We start from the raw sequence: 18,622 nt of genomic DNA, 5'->3' as shown, positions 1-18,622 counted from the left end.
AATTTTTTCAATAGTTTCTTTTGTTTCAATTTCGTTGATTTCCGCTCTGATTTTAATTATTTCTTGCCTTCTGCTACATTTGCTGTTGTTTTGCTCTTCCTTTTCTAGGGCTTTGAGATGAAGTGTGAGCTCATTTATTTGTTGGTTTTTCCTTTTTTTGAGGAATGACCTCCAAGCGATGAATTTCCCTCTTAAAACTGCTTTCATTGTGTCCCATAGATTCCGATATGTTGTGTCTATATTTTCATTTATCTCTAAGAATTTTTTGATTTCCTCCTTTATGTCTTCCATAATCCATTGATCATTCAGTAACATATTGTTAGAACTATTCAAACTTTAATTGAAAAAGAACTTCTAGGGGCTGGGGTTGTGGCTCAGCAGTAGAGTGCTCGCCATGCACGTGCGAGACCCTGGGTTCGAGCCTAAGCACCACATAAAAATAAATAAGTGAAATAAAGGTACTGTGTCCAACTACAACTAAAAAATAAATAAAAAGAAAGAAAAAGAAAAAGAACTTCTAGTAATACAATTTATTTTGTCTCACCAAATAAATGTTGAACAAATTCAAAGAACATCAGTTTGAAGCATCATGAAGATATTTATTACTTTGCCAGAGATAGTACATGTTGCATATATTTCTTAGTCCTCTGTTCCTTAGGCCATCAAAACCTATTCCCTTATTTGTTACTCAATAAGATGTATTTCTACCAATTTTGTATGTCTTAAAATTATCAACTATCAATGCTACATAAAAGCTCCATGAATTCCTTTGATTTTGGTTTCAGCTGCATAATTTTACAATTTAAAGATTGATCAATAAAAATTGACATGACATTTTAAAAAAACTTCCCTTGAGAGTTAACGACTATACTTTTCTCTTGCCAACTTTTCCTAAAAACCATCTTTATAACTGATATAACTATATATTTTAAAATGTACATATTTATACTAAAATGATGATATCAGAGCTATTAACTCTGGGGTTTTTTTGAGGCAATACTAAACCTTACTGAATTTTTAGTGACAATGTTCAATAAATTAATAATTACAGCAATCACATATTTCAAAATAGAGGAACTATAGTAAGACGAGCTTCAGGGCTCATAGACCTTTTATTTATAATTGAAAAAAAAAGATAATTTACAACTCACAACCACCAACACATATCTTCTGTTTTTTCTTTCCTTTTTAGATAGACATGACAGATGAGTGTATTTTGACATATTATACATACATGGAGTACAACTTCCCATTCTTGCAGTTTTACATGACGTGGAGTTACATTGGTCATGTATTCATATATGAACATAGGAAAATTATGTCTGATCATTCTACTCTTTCCTAGTCCCATCCCTCTCCCTTCCCTTTGTTCCTCTTTGTCTAATCCAATGAATTTTTATTCTTCTCTCCCCACCTTATTGAGTGTTAGCATTTACATATCAGAGAGAACATATGGCCTTTGATTTTTTGGGGATTGGCTTATTTCATTTAGCATGATAGCCTCCAAATCTTTTCATTTACCATCAAATGCCATAATTTCACTCTTCTTTACGACTGAGTAATATTCCATTGCATATATATACATATTCCATTGTGTATATATACATTGTGTATATACTACATTTTCTTTATCCATTTATCTGTTGAAGGGCACCTAGTTTGGTTCCGTAGCTTAGCGATTGTAAATTGAGCTGCTATAAACATTGATATGGCTGTATCACTGTAATACGCTAATTTTAAATCCTTTGAGCAAATACCAAGCAGTGGAATAACTGGGTCATATGGTGGTTCCTTTCCAAGTTTCTAAGGAGTCTCCATACTGCTTTCCAGAGTTGTACCAATTTGCAGTCCCATAACAATGTATAAGTGTACCTTTTTCCCCCACATCCTTGCCAATATTTGTTACCTGTAGTCTTGATAATTGCCATTCTAACTGGAGTAAGATGAAATATCAGTGTAGTTTTAATTTGCATTGCTCTAATTGCTAGAGATGTTGAGCATTTTTTCATATTGTTGGCCATTCATATTTCTTCTTACGTGAAGTGTCTGTCCAGTTCTTTTGCCCATTTATTTATTGGGTTATCTGGAGTTTTCCTGGTGTTAAGTTTTTTTAGTTCTTTATATTTCTTGGAGATTAATGCTCTGAGGTACAAGTGGCAAAGATTTTCTCCCATTCTATAGGGTCTCTCTTCACATTATTGATCATTTTCTTTGCTGTGAAGAAGCTTTTTAGTTTGATACCAGTTTTGAGTATGAATGGATGCTGAATTTTGTCAAATGCTTTTTCTGCATCTATTGAGATAATCATGTGATTCTTATGTTTAAGTCTATTGATGTAATGAATTATGTTTATTGATTTTTGTATGTTGAACAAGCCTTGTGTCTCTGGAATAAATCCCACTTGATCATAGTGCACTATCTTTTTAATACATTTTTATGTGATTTGCCAGTATTGTATTAAGAATTTTTGCATCTATGTTCATCAGGTATATTAGTTTGAAGTTTTCTTTCCTTGATGTGTCTTTGGTTTTGATATCAGGGTAATACTACCTTCATAGAATGAGTTTGGAAGGGTTCTTATTCTATTTCACGGAATAATTTGAGGAATTATTGATGTTAAATTCTTCTTTAAAGGTCTGGTAGAACTCGGTTGAGAAGCCATCTGGTCCCAGGCTTCTCTTTGTTGGTAGGCTTCTGATGGTGTTTTCTATTTCACTCCTTTTGTTATGTTTAAATTTTCTATGTCCTTCTGATTCAATTTGGGTAGGTCATATGTCTCTAAAAATTTCTCAATGTATTCATGATTTTCTATTTTATTGGAGTACAGATTTTCAAAGTAGTTTTTGATTATCATCTGTATTTTAGTAGTGTCCATGGTGATAAATCCTTTTTCATCACGAATTTTAGTAATTTGAGTTTTCTTTCTCTTAGTTAGCTTGACTAATGGTTTATGAATTTATATTTTTCTCAAAGAACCAACTTTTTTGGTTGTTGATATTCTGAATTTTTTTTGTTTCAATCTCATTCATTTCAGCTCTAATTTTAATTATTTCCTGTCTTCTACTGCTTTCTGTGTTGATTTGTTCTTCTTTTTCTAGGAATTTGAGATATACCATTAGGTTGTTTATTCAGTGACTTTCTGTTCTTTTAACGAATGAGCTCAATGCAACAAACTTTCTCTTCTTAGAAGCACCTTCATATGTCCCCAAAATTTTGATGTTTTGTCACAGAACTCATTTACCACTACGTATTTTTTATTTCATCCCTGACTTCTTCAGCTATCACTGACCATTCAATAGAGTATTATTTAGTCTCCAGATGTTAGAGTAGCTTCTAGTTTCTATTTTACCATTGATTTCTAATTTCATTTCTTATGATCTGATAGAGTACAGGGTATTATTTTTTTTTTGTATTTACTAAGAGTTTCTTTGTGGCCTAAGATAAGGTCCATTTTAGAGAAGGGCACATGTGCTACTGAGAAGAAAGTACATTCAGTCACTGATGGATGAAATATTCTATATATGTCTGTAAAGTCTAAATTATTAATTGTAATTACTAATTGGTGAGATAAGCCTGTTAAAGTCACCCAGTATTATTGTGTTGTGATCTATTTGATTCTTGAAATTGTGAAGGGTTTGTTTGATATGTGTAAATGTTCCATTGTTTAGGGCATATTTAAGATTGTTATATCTTGTTGATGTATAGTTCCTTTAAGCAGTCTGAAATAACCTTCTTTTTCCCTTTTTATTAATTTTGACTTCACATCCACTTTATCTGATGTGACAATAGAAACCCCTGCTTGATTATGAAATCCATGTGAATGATAAGTTTTTTTTCCCCATCCTTTTACCTTCAGTTTGTCGATGTCTTTGCCTATGAGATGAGTCTCTTGGAGACAAGAGCTATTAACTTTGGATATCTTGACTGTCCCCAACCCAACACTATTCCTTCTGTCTGTATAAGCTAATGAAAACCAAATTTATTTAAGCTTACACTACTTTCAAATTTAAATTATCTTCAAAATTGGAGCCAATTAAAATTACATGGCTTTTTATTAAACCATTTCTTTCTTTTCAAATGTTTAAAATATATTTGATACAATGCCCAGAAATTCTTAAAAAGGTTTTAAATTACCCCAGTTTATGCTTAAGTAAATTGTGCATAGAAACTAAGTATTTTATTTACCAGAATCTTCAGGTAGAAGAAAATGCTGTTTATTATTAATTAGAAGTCAGAACTTCAGAAAGTGAACTACACTTTCCAGAGGACTGTGCATTATATGGAAAATTATATGGAAAATGTTTAGGACAACTGTGTCATGAGGTTCAGACAGGGGAGAAGTAAATTAGGATGAATAGCCAGACAAGTAAAAACACTTCACATAAACAAGAATAAAGATTTTTCTGTAACTCTAATTTTAGAAATGGGAGAAAGATGATTTCTAAAAGCATTTTGCCATTTTAAGTGTCTACAATAAATATAAGTTGCTTAGAGTATGAAATTTGGGGGAAGGGAAGAGAAAACTAATGAGGTTTTTAATAAAACTTTGCTCTTTGAAGCACTACACAAAACCCATAAATCCAGGGTTCCTTAAAGAAACCTGCAATAAAAAAAAAAAATCCCACATTCCCCAAAGCCTCCAAAGGAGAACTGAGATTTCTTTGTGCAGAATGTATAAAGGCTGGCCCACAAGAATGCAGTAATACTTATATTGCTACAAAGTTTTCATTCTCAAACATTTTGCAATTTGAAAATACCTTGTTTTCTAATATCTTCATTTGTTTATCTTTTTTTAAAATTTCACATTCGATGCTTCGAGCCTAAAAAATATTGACATTAGATTAAAAATGTTAACAGAATTTCTATTTTCTTCTGTGTCTTTTAGAAATGAAATTCTAAAGCTTAGTCCTTTATGTCTATAAAAGTGGTTATCAGCTCTCCCAGTTTATTTTGGAATCCTTTTGAAAAAGAAATCATCTTTTTACACGTAAGGATATAATGACTAGCTTGATTCAATTATCTCACAATGTACACACATATCAAAATATTACTTCGTAAACCATACCATAAATACATGTAATTTTTATCTGTCAATTAAAAATAGAAATCATCTTATTGTTTATATGTCAATGTTTATCATTCTTACCTTAGCTCAAAATCACTTTGCAACATTTTTATTAGCTTTCCCAGTTAATCCTGAATCTTTTAAAAACTATTATATATAAATGTTTATAATGACTCAAATATCTTTCACAACAGATATTATTATTTCTTAGATAATAATTTAAAGTTGAGGAAACTGAAACTCATATAAGTAGAATATTATGAAATAATAAATATCTAAACTAAGGTAGTAGATTGGGGGAAACAAATGTAATGAAATTAAATGTAAGGCAATCAAATTAAAAAGTATTTATAATTTGAATTCTTTCTGGAAACTATTTCAATAAATTAGTTGAAATCCAATCATGGAAAGCAGAAATATGCTAATAATTTGACATATATTTTGAGTTTTTTTCCTTAACTCATCACTAAGATTTTCTACATTGGCAAAAATAGACTATACTTTAAATTCATAATGAAGGACTTTGTAAATTAAATATCAAATTCATGTTTCCCTATCACATACAACAACGGCCTGTTGTCTGTAGTAGCCTCTGACACAAATTTTTAAGTACTAAATTACATAACCAAGTATTTAGTGCATTAAACTCATTTGCAGGTTGAATTCAGAATAACTAATAAAGTTAAAAGAAAACAATGGATTTTGGAGAGGAAGGGGAGCATAGTATAGTCTTCAGATTGTAGAAGACCAGCTCTACTACTTGTTAGTCATGTAACCTTTCAAAGTTATTTACTCTTAAGAGATTTGATTTCCTAATTCATAAAATAAGAAAAAAATGAATTCTAGTTAAGCAAAATAACACACAGAAAGGACCTAGAATGTGCCTGGTCCATTATAAACCCTCTACTTTCCACTAACTCCTATTTATAAGCCCTTGAACTATTTCTATAGTCTTACAGTTTTCTAAAGTATCAATATGATTAAAACAATACTCAAAATAAAACTTTTCAATAACATCAAACTCCTAAATATAACTATGTTTCCTTAAATGATCCACCTTCATCTTTCACCCTCATCTCTCCACCCTTGTCTCTATCTATCATCTCTCCCTACTCTCTCCATTATTACAACTATCTTAAACTCCACTTTTTAGCAACAGTAATTTTGTTTTAAGTACTGGGAATTGAATCCAGTACCTCACATATGCTAGACGAACACTACCATTTGCCACATTCCCAGCCCCCTTTTTAAAAAAATCTTATTTTGATACAGGGTCTCACTAACCTTCCATGGCTGGCCTTAAAGTTGCAATCGTCCTGCTTCAGATTCTGAGTAACTGGGAATAAAGGCTTGAGCCACCATGCCCAACCACAATTAATTTTTTATCATTGCCTAAATATGCCATCCTCTGTCATACTTTTAGGCGTTCCCATATAATATGTGTGTGTGTTTAACTGGGAATATTGTTATTCTCCTGTTATACTTGTATCCTCTACCTTCCATTAATTCCTATTAGTCTAAGTGAACTGAATGTCACTTCCTCCAAGAAGCTTGCCCTGATTTAAGGTTGGATTAGATGTCCTTTCTATAAGTTCTAAAAGGATCCATACACAGGACCTATGTTTCGATCTGGCCAGCACCCATTCCTGCAAGGACCCCTTTACTGTAAATTCCACAGTAATTCTGCTCAGTTCATATAATTTGATGAGGACTGACTCTTGTCTTCAGGAACAGGTATGTAGCTCAAGTCTTCAACCATTACTCTATCCCCTAGACACAATGATTGGCTTAGGAATAAGTAAATTGAACTACGCTAGAATCTTCCCCAAAAATGTTTTCAGAGCTTTCAAGACAACTTTAATAGCTTTCCAACTGATTCTAGTGCTTTTCATCTCTCCCTACTCCATTCTCTCCCCCAAAAAAAGACTTTATTCAATCACAACTGTCCTACCAAAGCAAATGATATCTGAACACAGCTCAGCACCCAGAAAAATGCTAAGCATATATAATAATATGTGTAAATAATATCTGTCAATAAATGAAAACATAAAGCCTTCATAATCTAGCATGATCTTTCTATTTTGCTATAATTTTGTCCCACTGTATATTATATATTAAACTGTATAATCATGTCACATATTTTGTACAATTCCAATTTGTGATAATATTTCCTAAAAACCGTTTTTTTAAGTACTGGAATTGAATCTAGTACCTCACATATGCTAGACAAACACTACCATTTGCCACATTCACAGCCCTCCATTTTAAAAAATCTTGTTGAAATTGTATTCACCAAAATATAACACGAACTTCTTAGTTTATTCCACAGCATGAGGCTTTTATTTAGCCAAAAATGTAAATCAATGTTAAATATTGAGCATTCATTACTAAACATAATACTTTTTTCAGTTACAATCTATACATTTATACTATACCTATGTTTTTAAAAGGTTAATGCCTTAAGACAGTCCCCATATCACAACTTATTTACACAACAGTATATGTCACTTTTTTAAAGACATAATGGTGGTGTTTTATGATTTGAGATTCCGAGTACATATTATTAAATATAACATACATTTTCTTCGCTCTTGTCCAATTTAAATTTAACTTCATCTCCTTTCTGTTTTAGCTCTTCTTTCACAGACTCCAGTTCACTCCTAAAAGGAAACAGAAGAGTGACATTATAATCCAATTTTTATTTTATTTCATTTCTGACATTTTTTAATGATTGACTATTTTTTTTTGTTTTTTTTTTTTTCATTTTGTTTGGTAATTATTTTTATGTGTTAATACCAATAGGCACACTTCCATGCCCATATTTAAATTAATTTATATATTTGTTTTAAAATTAATCACCTGGATTTTTATAGTCATTTTTCTATTTTTAAGACTCCTAGGAAAAAACACATTTTTTTAAGCCAAGATTTCATTTTAAATGTTTTCTTAAGTCATAAATTAGTCATTACTCTAAGACATATCCAGAATTTTATACAAATAAATTAGGATTATAAATACAAATAATTCTAATTAAGAACTACATGACTAAAATATGTGCACATACAAATATTACTGTATATGCATAAAGTATCTCTAAAAACATATACAAGAAAATAGTGATGATTCTGGAGAGGGAAACCAGATAGCAGGAAGACAATGAGTAAGAAACTTTTCCCATGTGCTTCTTTGTCCCTTTGAATTTAATACCATATACATGTATTATCCTTCCAAAAATACTTTAATTAAAAACCTGTCTGTTGCACATGAAAATAATGGTGCTTTTCTCAATAGGATACTTAAAAGCTATTTTTCTAATTTTAGTCTCCCTTGTTATCACTAATATGTTTCGAGAAATAATTACTGTTTGTGTAAAACAGCTGGCTTCCTGAAAACTGAATGCAGAATATTAACTCTAAGTGAGTGTTAAATTTATGATCTTACTGTTGGAAAGTATATTTACATTTAGACTTCCATAAGTCCATATAGAAGATAGGCATGTTAAAAAGAAATTATCCAAATAACTTAAATTCTCTTTAAAAAGCATCCTTTCAGTTGGGGATATAGCTCAATTGCAGAGCTATTGTGAGGACTTAAGTTCAATGCCCCGCATGGCAAAAATAAAATTTTTTAATTTAAAACTAAAATGTGGCCTCGCTTTGAAATGTGTCTTCAAACTGTATAGTGGCTTATCATAGATATTCAACCTATTAAGACATTCAACCTATTAAGATATTCAACCTATTAAGATATTCAACCTATAAATAACAGCTACTTCTGAACAAGAAAATTAAGCAAAAAGGACAAAAGCAATCATTTTATAGGTATAATAAAAGATGACTTTCCAAATCTGGAAAATAGTAACAAACTAACAATTAGTAAGCACTGACTATGTTCCAGTTACTACACTCAAATCTGTATTCATAATGCCTCATATAATCTTCAAACAATTCTATGAAGATAATATATTAGGTCTAAAGATTACAAATAATTTAAAATAAGAGCAAGTTTTAAAGACCACATTCTTCAACCAAAAGTAAAAAAACAAAACTTCAAAACAAGTACAAACAAAAGTTCCAAAATATCTGGAAATCACCTAGATTAACAATGAATTTAAAAGGAAACCTAAAATACAAAACCAGATTATTTAGAAAAAAAAAATAAACATGGAAAGTGAGTATCAAACCCATATCATAAATTCACAGCTGTGTTTAGAAGTAAATGGCTTAAAGTATTTTTTATTATTTAAAAAAGAAAAATTAATATCAACATAAAAATTTTAAAAAGAACTGAAGAAAAGACTGATATTTGACTTCAGGCAGGCAAGAAATTTCTAAGTATAAAAGAAATGGCAAAAATAAGAAAATCAAATTTAATGTAAAATAAAAATGACAGATTTGAGAAAATATATGCTATAAGTAAAATAGATTAATATTTTTAATGCTTAAATAAGTCCAAAAGAAAAGACCTCAAGCAGGGTATGGTGATACATTCCTGTAATCCCTACTGGGGAGGTTAATGCAGGTAAATCTCAAGTTCAAAGCCAGCCTTACCACAACTTAGACTGTCTCAAAATAAAAATTTAGATGGGTTAGGGATGAAGCTCAGTGGTAAAGCCTCTAGTACCAAACAAACAACAAAAAAAAGAATGCATCAAAAGATTAATGTGCAAAGGTAATTAATGTGCAAAGACAATTTCAAAAAGAAGAAATTCTAAGAAGCAAACCTGAAAAATTCCAAAGCTTATCCAAAAATTTAAAACTACAGGGCTGGGGTTGTTGCTCAGCAGTAGAGTGCTCACCTACCGCGTGCAAGGCCCTGGCTTTGCTCCTCAGAACCACATAATACATAGATAGATAGATAGATAGATAGATAAATAAATAAAGGTATTGTGTCTATCTATCTAACTACAACTAAAAAATAAAGAAAGTATTTTTTAAAAATTAAAACTACAAATCACAAATACAATGTGTTATTTTTATCTTTTAAATTATCAATAAGTTAGTAATAAAATCCAAAAACAAAACATTTTGGAATCAGCACTTTCATATGATTTTTGTTGTATTGCATCATTTACAACTAATAAAATATACTGTAAATCATTTTATTATCAAGTCATTTAAATCACTTCAATGACCTAATAAATTCTTCCACTTGAAATAAATTCTATCAAATTCAAAATCAAGGGGAAAAAAACCTACGTTTACTTCAGAACTAGCTATCATAGTGAAAAACTGGAAAATTTAGATACTCAAAAATGAAAACAGAGCCTCCCTCAGCCTCCGCCATGGCAAATGGCAGTGGCGCCAGGTCGCCGGGAACCGCAGCGGCGAATTTGAATGCGGTGAGGGAAACCATGGACGTTCTGCTTGAGATTTCAAGAATTTTGAATACTGGCTTAGATATGGAAACACTGTCTATTTGTGTATGGCTTTGTGAACAAGGAATTAACCCAGAAGCTTTATCATCTGTTATTAAGGAACTCCGCAAGGCTACTAAAGCACTAAAGGCTGCTGAAAATATGACAAGCTGACTTTCTGGAGAGATCCTGAGGAGATATGTCAAATTCCTCAAGAGAATTTGAAGATTGCATTTTGGTCAAGAATGTACAGTGAAATTACTGCATGCAGCAGTGTAGAAAAATTTTCCTTTTTTAAAAAAGAATTATAAAACCATAGCTTTATAAATCAGTGGAAAGTGGCTCACAGAGAGAACTATCAAATGTGTTTGCATCGCATCTTTTTTTTTTAATGGCCCTAATGCTTTGGCATTGCTATGTTTATATTTATGTATTCCTTATTTATAGCTCTGATAGCTTTAATTTTCTAAGCAGTCTGTCTATCAGATGTGCACATCTGCTGTGCCTGCTGGAAGTATAGTGGAACCCATTAGTATTGATGTGTCGTATTTATGACTTGTTGACATTTCTATTATAAACTTTAATTTTGAATTGTTTATGCATAATAACTGTTGATTTATGTTGTATCAGGCTAAAAGTTGTCAAGATTTTAGCCACCATGTAAGAATTTATATTTAAATTCCACATGTATACCAGAATCTTGTTTTTTAAAATGAGAACATAGAAAACATTTCTTGTAATCTTCTCTTTAACAAAGAATATTTAGTTTTTTAAACAGTTTTTGGGTAGTTAATAGTGTGAACTAGATCATTTTGTATTGATTGAAAAATAAAACTTCTAGAAACTAGATTTTAAAAGTAATAACAGTGCTTAGCTTAGTATTGTTTGTAGTTTGAGTCATTTACATCGAATAAGAATATTAGTTGAGAATGTTTTTCTAAGTTTTATATTCTATAAAGGCCTAAAAATAATGTATAAAGTGAAACATAGCCAACATACAAAATTCCTTTTTACTTTTATTACATAAAAGTAATTGGAATTCTTATCTAATAAATATGATGTAGATATATAATAAATCACTAGATAGTGTTTCAATGAATATGTAATATTTTCTGAAGACATAAGGATTTCTAGTCATTAAACAAAAACTAATAAAATGTGTACCAGGAATTATAAGTTTGCCTTTCTAAAATAAAAAAAAGCTAAATAATATTATTAATCCATTTGATTAACTGGTGTATTAAAAATAGATGATTGTGAAAACACCTAGAAACATGAATAATATTAAATGGAAGAACCACATATAAAATTGTATATCAATGATTACAAGCAAAGACCATTCTTTAATATAGAGTGGGCATAAATATTCCTATATTATAATAGCTGATGTGGTTATAAATAACTTTTAGATTTTCTTTCATATAAATTTTCTGGATTATGATTAGTATACTTTCTTAAGTAAATATTAAAGAATTAGAAGGTTTATGATGCTTTAAAATTGACCTTCATCTAATTTTACTGTTTCAACACTAAATGTAAAGGAGAAATTACAATTTTATTTTTAAGCAAGATTCCAAAACAGTAATTTTAGTCTAAATTTTGTATTTTATATAATATTCAACATAAGTTAAATTTAAATTAACCATAACAAGTTAACAGAAAATATCAAAATCTATTGCCAGATAAACAAGGTCAATTCATTAGTCTTGCCTTAATTGTGTTTCTGTTTCTTCCAGATTTTCTACTTGTTTCAGTATCCTTTCTTGTTGCTTTTTGCTACTCTAAAGAGATATCAACATTGTTTATATTATTTTGTTTCAACAAAACTAAAACTGAAATTAATATTTAAAACCTTTATCTGTAACTATAAAACTTATTCATATATAAAGCAAGAAAACGGGCTACTTAATTTGCACAGTTCCATACTACTTTTCCTGGCTTATACTAATTACTTTCCTAACAATCTCTATATCATAGCTAACAAAACTTTTATTTCCCAATGATACTTTGAGCCTCATATCATTTGTTCATATTGTTCTGGTCTGAAGAAATGCAATCTGTTCATTGTCACTTACTGTACTCAGAATTCATCTTTTAAGGTTACCAAGGCAGAAGTGATGGTGTAAATCTGAGAACACTTTGTCCCACCAACAACATAAATGATGTACTATGCTATTTTAAGTTATTTAAATATTTACTATTTTTCTATTGCCATAAACTCTTGAAATGCTATTTTATTCATCATAGTATCCTTCAGAGTCATCTATGACTTAATAATACTTATTGACTAAATATAAAAATCTTAAGCTTAAAATTATATTAACCTTATCTATAAGTAGCCTCTACATTCTGTGGCCCATTATCACCATCTCAGATTAATAAACACATTTTTCTTCTGAAACAAAGTATCAGCTCTAAAATAATCCTATTTTTTAATCTGAAAGAATCTTCAGAGGTCATCTATCTAAAAGCCCCCTAATTTTACAGGTAAGAAAACCAAGTTACCAGTACTTCCTTTTTCAACTCACATTAATATCTTCTTGCTGTTTCTTGATTTCTAGGGCCATATTACTTGTTTCTTGTGCTAGTTCTTTGTTCTCTAGTGAAAGCTTGTTGTAGCTTGCAGTTAATTCAGTATTCTTAAGCCTATTTTTAAAAAATATTTCATACCAAAATACTTACATATAAAATTACATGATGATATGAAATTTAATTCAAAATAATCTTATGAGAAAGAAGGGAGGGCTAGGAATATAAATAAAACAAGATGGGCCATTAGTTAATAATTCCAGGAAGTAGGGTGTAAGTTCATCCTGATTCATCACATTATTCCCTCTACTTTGTACATGTTTGAAATTTTTACATTTTGTTTTCAAAATGTCATAGTTTCCTTGGTTATTCCCTCATACTCTGATTTCCTCAACCATTTTCACAAACTCTGAAGGACACATTATTTTCTTCACGTAACTTTTTTATTTCTAATAATATGTCTCAGAAATTTCTTCAAACTTCTGATAATTTGATTATTTTTAATTAGATAACACTAGGTTTAACTTTTGTATAATACTAAACTACTGTTATAAGGTTTCAAATATTCCACACTGCAAGACAGACTGCAGTGTGGAATATTTGTTACTGGTTGCAGCCAGGATCAATTTTAAATGAGCACAGAATTGTGTGCTCTACCGAAGGATTTCAGGAGTACCTGTTATCTTTTTCTACTTAATACTGGAAATCCACTGAAGTGGAAATAAAATTTTTCCACTAAGCAATGAAAGACTGAAAAAGAAAATGAACCAAAGGGAATATAAATTTATACTAAAGTATTAACTAACCACTCCGATTCATCAAAAGAGATTTGGGTTACTAAATGAATTTTACCCAGTGCTCCTAAAACATACTGTTCAAAGGTAATCAGGGAATGGGAACCAACCAGGAAAGGAGAGGCTACTGCATAAACTATTTACTTCTTATTTTTATCTAGAGCTGAGAAGCAACCAAAAGATAAAAACAATGCTCAACATCAGAATGGCTACCTGAATTTATTTCTCTCAGTAATAATACAATAATTATTTCTCACACTTAATTTCCAAACTAACGTTCATTCAATTAAATATATCTTATTTGGATAATGTAAGAAATAAATTTTCATGTTAACATTTTATCAATAAAACCTATGAAATAATTTAGGAAAAAAACCCAGCTACTTAGAAGTACAAATGTTATTTTGTCAAAAAATAATACCTCCAAAAAGGTAATAGAGTTAATCCCTCTGTGTCTGTGGGTTCTGCATCCATGGAATCAACCAACTACAGAATGAAAATATACAGGAAGAAAAACTGCATCTCTATTAAACGTACAGCCTTTTTTTCTTGGCATTGTTTCCCAAACCACACAATATAGCAACTATTTACATAGCATGTACATATTGTATTAGGTATCATAAGTAATCTAGAGATGATTTAATATGTGTTATGTTATGCATGTTATGTGCAATTATTATGCTTTTTTATATATAAGGGACTTAAAAATCTACAGATTTTGGCATACTCAAGGATCTTAGAACCCATCTCCAAGAGAAAACTGTATACTGATTTTCTAAAGAGGTTTAACTTTGTTATGTACTATTTTTATGTCAATAATTTATACTTCCTGCTGGGCGTGGTGGCACACACCTATAATCCCAATGGCAAAGGCAAGAGGATCACAAGTTCAAAAAGCCAGCCTCAGCAATTACGTGAGGTGCTAAGCAACTCAGTGAGACCCTGACTCTAATAAAATACAAAAAAAAAAAAAAATAGGGCTAGGGACTCAGTGCGAGTGCCCCTGAGTTCAATCCCTGGTACAAAATGATAATAATAATAAAAATAACTTCCTTTAGCAATGAAACATTATTAGCAATAGTACACCACCTTGATCTTTCATTTGGAATAAAGTGCAACTTGAAATCCATTCATATAAATATTGAACATAATTTCCTAATTTATTATTTATTACCAGAAAGCTTAGCAATTGAATATTAAACAACATATAGATAATGGATAACATACTTCTCTTTCTCAAGCTCAGTTTTCAGATCTTTAACCTGTTTTAAACAATGCTGTTCACTTGTTGCAATGGCAGTTAACTGTATTTTTAAATCATGTACTTCTTTCTGCAAAATAAACATACATACCCAAGGCAAATGTTTTTCCATTCAAAATATATGGTCACTGTAAGTAATCAAGTCTTATGTTTGGCAAAAAACATGTCAGGGTATGCCAAATATTTTAAATTTAAGTAGATTAATGTGATAATCATTTTAATTTTAAAACAAATGAGCAATGACAAATGCAATGTAAATAAATTCTACCTTGATATTGTCAAGTTCAACCAGAAAAATTATATTTATATATTATAAAATATTTTGTCTGTTTTACTCTACCAAGTAATTAATTTCAATTAAAAAGTTATATTATTGATGAAAATGTTAATTAATAAAATCGGGTAGTATCTTAGAAATAAAGATGTTCTTAGTATTATAGACAGTTTTTTATAACATAATTTTGTTTATGGACTGGAAACATACTTTAAATTCTAAAACTATAATATGAGCACTATAAAATATATTACAATATAAGAATCTAACTTAATAAAGACTAAATTTCAAATATACCAGTTAAGAAATACTTAAGACACCAATAAATGTAATTGTTATAAGCCATAACATTATACACAGGATTGGTATCTTAAATGTAAACCTTTCTTTCCCACATTATAATCTAAAAGTTCTCTATGTGTAATACTCAAATGTGATTTTAACAATCAAGTAACTAAACTTTAAATTTATTTTTATTAATTTAAATTTTAATAGCCACATTAGTTACATTTTAAAAGTTAATGGGAATGCATATTTTTTAAAAGAAGCTTATGAAGAAATTTTTTACAAAGTGAATAGTTAAAATATATTTGCAAATCTGTATTCTTTTAATATAATATTTGAAACAAACAAAAATTTATCCTTAACAAACCTCTCTGGTCTCTAAAAGACCAGTTAGTTCTTGCTCTTTTACTTTCAATTCTTCAGCAATCTTCTCGACTTGTTTTTTTTCATTTAAAAGTTTTTGGTTTTCTGCCTATTTAAAAATATAAACAAGTCATTAGAGTCAAACTGCACACATATTCAAAATAATTAAGCTGACAGACTTGTAGAGAGAACTATGAACTTTCCCGTGACTAAAATTCTTTAAAAGAGAAAAAAAAGTCATTATTGAGTATACTCAAAAATAAAATATGATGACAAAGGATTTAATTGACAGAGCCCTGTTACAAAAGGCACAGAATTTTAATTTAAAAATCACACAAGCCAGGTACAGTGGCACATGCCTGCAATACCAGACTCTTAGGAGGCTGAAGCAGAAAGATTCTAAGTTTGAGGTCAGAATCAGCAAATTAAGAAGGCCCTAAGCCACTTAAGGAGACCCTGTCTCAAAATGAAAGACAAAAAGGGCTGGGAGTGTAATCCAGCGATAAAGTACCCCTAGATACAATACTCAGTACTCCCTCCCCCAACGAAAACTTTATACAAATAATTGAATTCAAACCTTATCTATGCATAAATCACTGCAACTTTATTAGCAAGTAGCTAATCATTCACTATTCTACCAATCTTATTTGTCCTTACACTGTACTAAAATGTGCTTCCCTGTAATTTTTATGCAATAGTTATTGTTCTTCCTTCCATAATCATTATAGAAATCTGATTCCTCTTTCACATAATCACTGATGAATATTTAAAAATAGTTATCACCCTAAGTTTTCCTCTTAAGTATTCTAAAATTGCTAGTTATTATCATTTTTCCTATGAATCTTCAGATGGGCTCACTTTATCAACTATACTGTTTTATGTAAAGCATCAAGAACTCAAATGAGCTAAACAACTAAACAAACACTTCTCAAAAGAAAATGTACATACTGTCAATGAATACATGAAAAGATGCTCAATCTCACTAATCATCATGGAAATGTAACCCAAAATGAAATCATTATACCAATGAGATATTATTTCACACCAGCTGGAAGGACTAGAATACAAATAATAAGGCTGGGGTTGTGGCTAAGAGGCACTGGGTTCAATCCTCAGCACTACATAAAAATAAATAAATAAAATAAAGGTTTAAAAAAATACAAATAATAACAAATACTGGAGAGAATGCCCCCAAAAAGGTCAGGGAGACTCTTATATGGTATTGGTGGGAATAAAAATTAGAATTGCCTTTATGAAAAACACTACATAGACACTCCTCAAAAAATTAAAAACAGAACTACCATACAATTCATTAATGCCACTACTGCGTATATATCCAAAGGAGATGAAATCATTATACCAAAAAATACTTGCACTCCCATGTTTATTACTGCCCTATTCATAATGGCTAAAATATAGAATCGACCCAGATGACTTTCAGTGGATAAATGGATAAAGAAAATGTGATATATACATAGAGGAATATTATTCATTCATAAAAAAACTAAATTCTATCACTTGCATCAATATGGATGGAACTGGAGGTCATTATGTTAAGTGAAATAAACAAGACACAGAAAAACAAAAAGGAAAAAAAATTCACCAAATGAGTTTAAGAGCATGATGGAGGTTATAAGAAACAATGATTTTTAATATCAGAACAAAAAGATTCCAATCTAAAGAACATAGAGAAAAAACATATTTAAAGAAAGTAACGAACACCTCAAGAACCTGTGGAACAATATGTAAAGATCAAACAGATGTATAATGGCAATCCCAGGAAGAAAAAGGGGACAGAAAATCTATATATATTTGAAGAAAGAATAGCCAAAATTTCCTATATTTGAAGAAAATTAAAATTTTACAGATTTATGAAGTGCAGTGAATCTTGAACAGAAAAATTCAACCTCACTCATGTACTGCTTAAAAAATAAAGTTATAACAAAGGGAGATCAGCAGAATAGAGGAAAGGGATCAGGAGAGGAAGAAGGGGGTAGGAGGGAGAAAATGCAGGGGAGTGGTATTAGCCAAAACATATTGTTATATTGTGTGCATGGATGAATAAGTAACAACAAATCCCACCATTATATATGATAATGCACCAATTTTAAAATATTGAGGAAAAAAAGGTTAAGGAGAAAATCTAGACAATATGTTTGTGGATTTCTAATTGGAAAACATGCAGGATAGAAGACAATAAAACATCACCTTCAAGGTGCTGAAAGAAAAAAACTGTAAACCCACAATTCCAAAGGTAGCAAAAATATCCTTATGAATAAACTAAACAAATGACATATTCAGAATGGAAAACTGATGAGAGAATGTGTCACCAGGAGAAATGCACTACAAGAAATACTAAAGGAAGTGTTTTAGGAAGAAAAAAACATTACAGGTAAATTTGACTCTTCAGGAACAAATGAAGAATATTAAAAATGATAAATATCAGAATAAATTAAAAAGACATTTGTTCCTCTTAAGTTCTTTTAAAAACACAGGACGGTTTAAAACAATATTAACACTGTCTTGTGAGGATGTAAATAAATACATGTAGGTATCATATATATAACACTGCCAGTATAAAGAGCAAGGTGGTAAAGGGAGGTGTGTGTGTCTGAGGGAGGGAGGGAGGGAGGGAGAGGGGGAGGGGGGGAGGGAAAGAGAGAGAGAGAGAGAGAGAGAGACACACATTTAGGTC

General features: G+C 30.4%; 2 protein-coding genes across 2 annotated transcripts in view; one reads left to right on the top strand and one right to left on the bottom strand.

Moving 5' to 3' along the window:
• The window catches only part of Sycp1 (synaptonemal complex protein 1), a 117,846-nt gene that overhangs the window by 45,875 nt on the left and 53,349 nt on the right, over nucleotides 1-18,622 (bottom strand). The window contains exons 16-20 of the mRNA XM_048814553.1: nucleotides 15,932-16,036; nucleotides 14,972-15,075; nucleotides 12,950-13,067; nucleotides 12,132-12,202; nucleotides 7,644-7,725 (exon numbers count right to left, since the gene is read on the bottom strand). Of these exons, the coding sequence (XP_048670510.1) occupies nucleotides 7,644-7,725; nucleotides 12,132-12,202; nucleotides 12,950-13,067; nucleotides 14,972-15,075; nucleotides 15,932-16,036 (480 nt within the window). The remainder of the gene's footprint in view (nucleotides 1-7,643; nucleotides 7,726-12,131; nucleotides 12,203-12,949; nucleotides 13,068-14,971; nucleotides 15,076-15,931; nucleotides 16,037-18,622) is intronic.
• Nucleotides 10,276-11,198, top strand: LOC107156183 (mitotic-spindle organizing protein 1-like). The gene has a single exon (XM_048814552.1). The coding sequence runs from the start codon at nucleotides 10,320-10,322 to the stop codon at nucleotides 10,593-10,595; it is 276 nt and encodes a 91-aa protein (XP_048670509.1). The 5' UTR covers nucleotides 10,276-10,319; the 3' UTR covers nucleotides 10,596-11,198.

Source organism: Marmota marmota, unplaced genomic scaffold (assembly GCF_001458135.2).
Source record: "Marmota marmota marmota unplaced genomic scaffold, marMar, whole genome shotgun sequence".
Lineage (NCBI taxonomy): Eukaryota > Metazoa > Chordata > Mammalia > Rodentia > Sciuridae > Marmota > Marmota marmota.
The sequence above is the reverse complement of the archived record's forward strand: the minus strand, read 5'-3'. Positions and strand labels throughout refer to the sequence as shown.

Excerpts from the sequence above, each read along its gene's own strand:
- LOC107156183 (XM_048814552.1), top strand. The coding sequence starts at position 10,320 with ATGAAAACAGAGCCTCCCTCAGCCTCCGCCATGGCAAATGGCAGTGGC.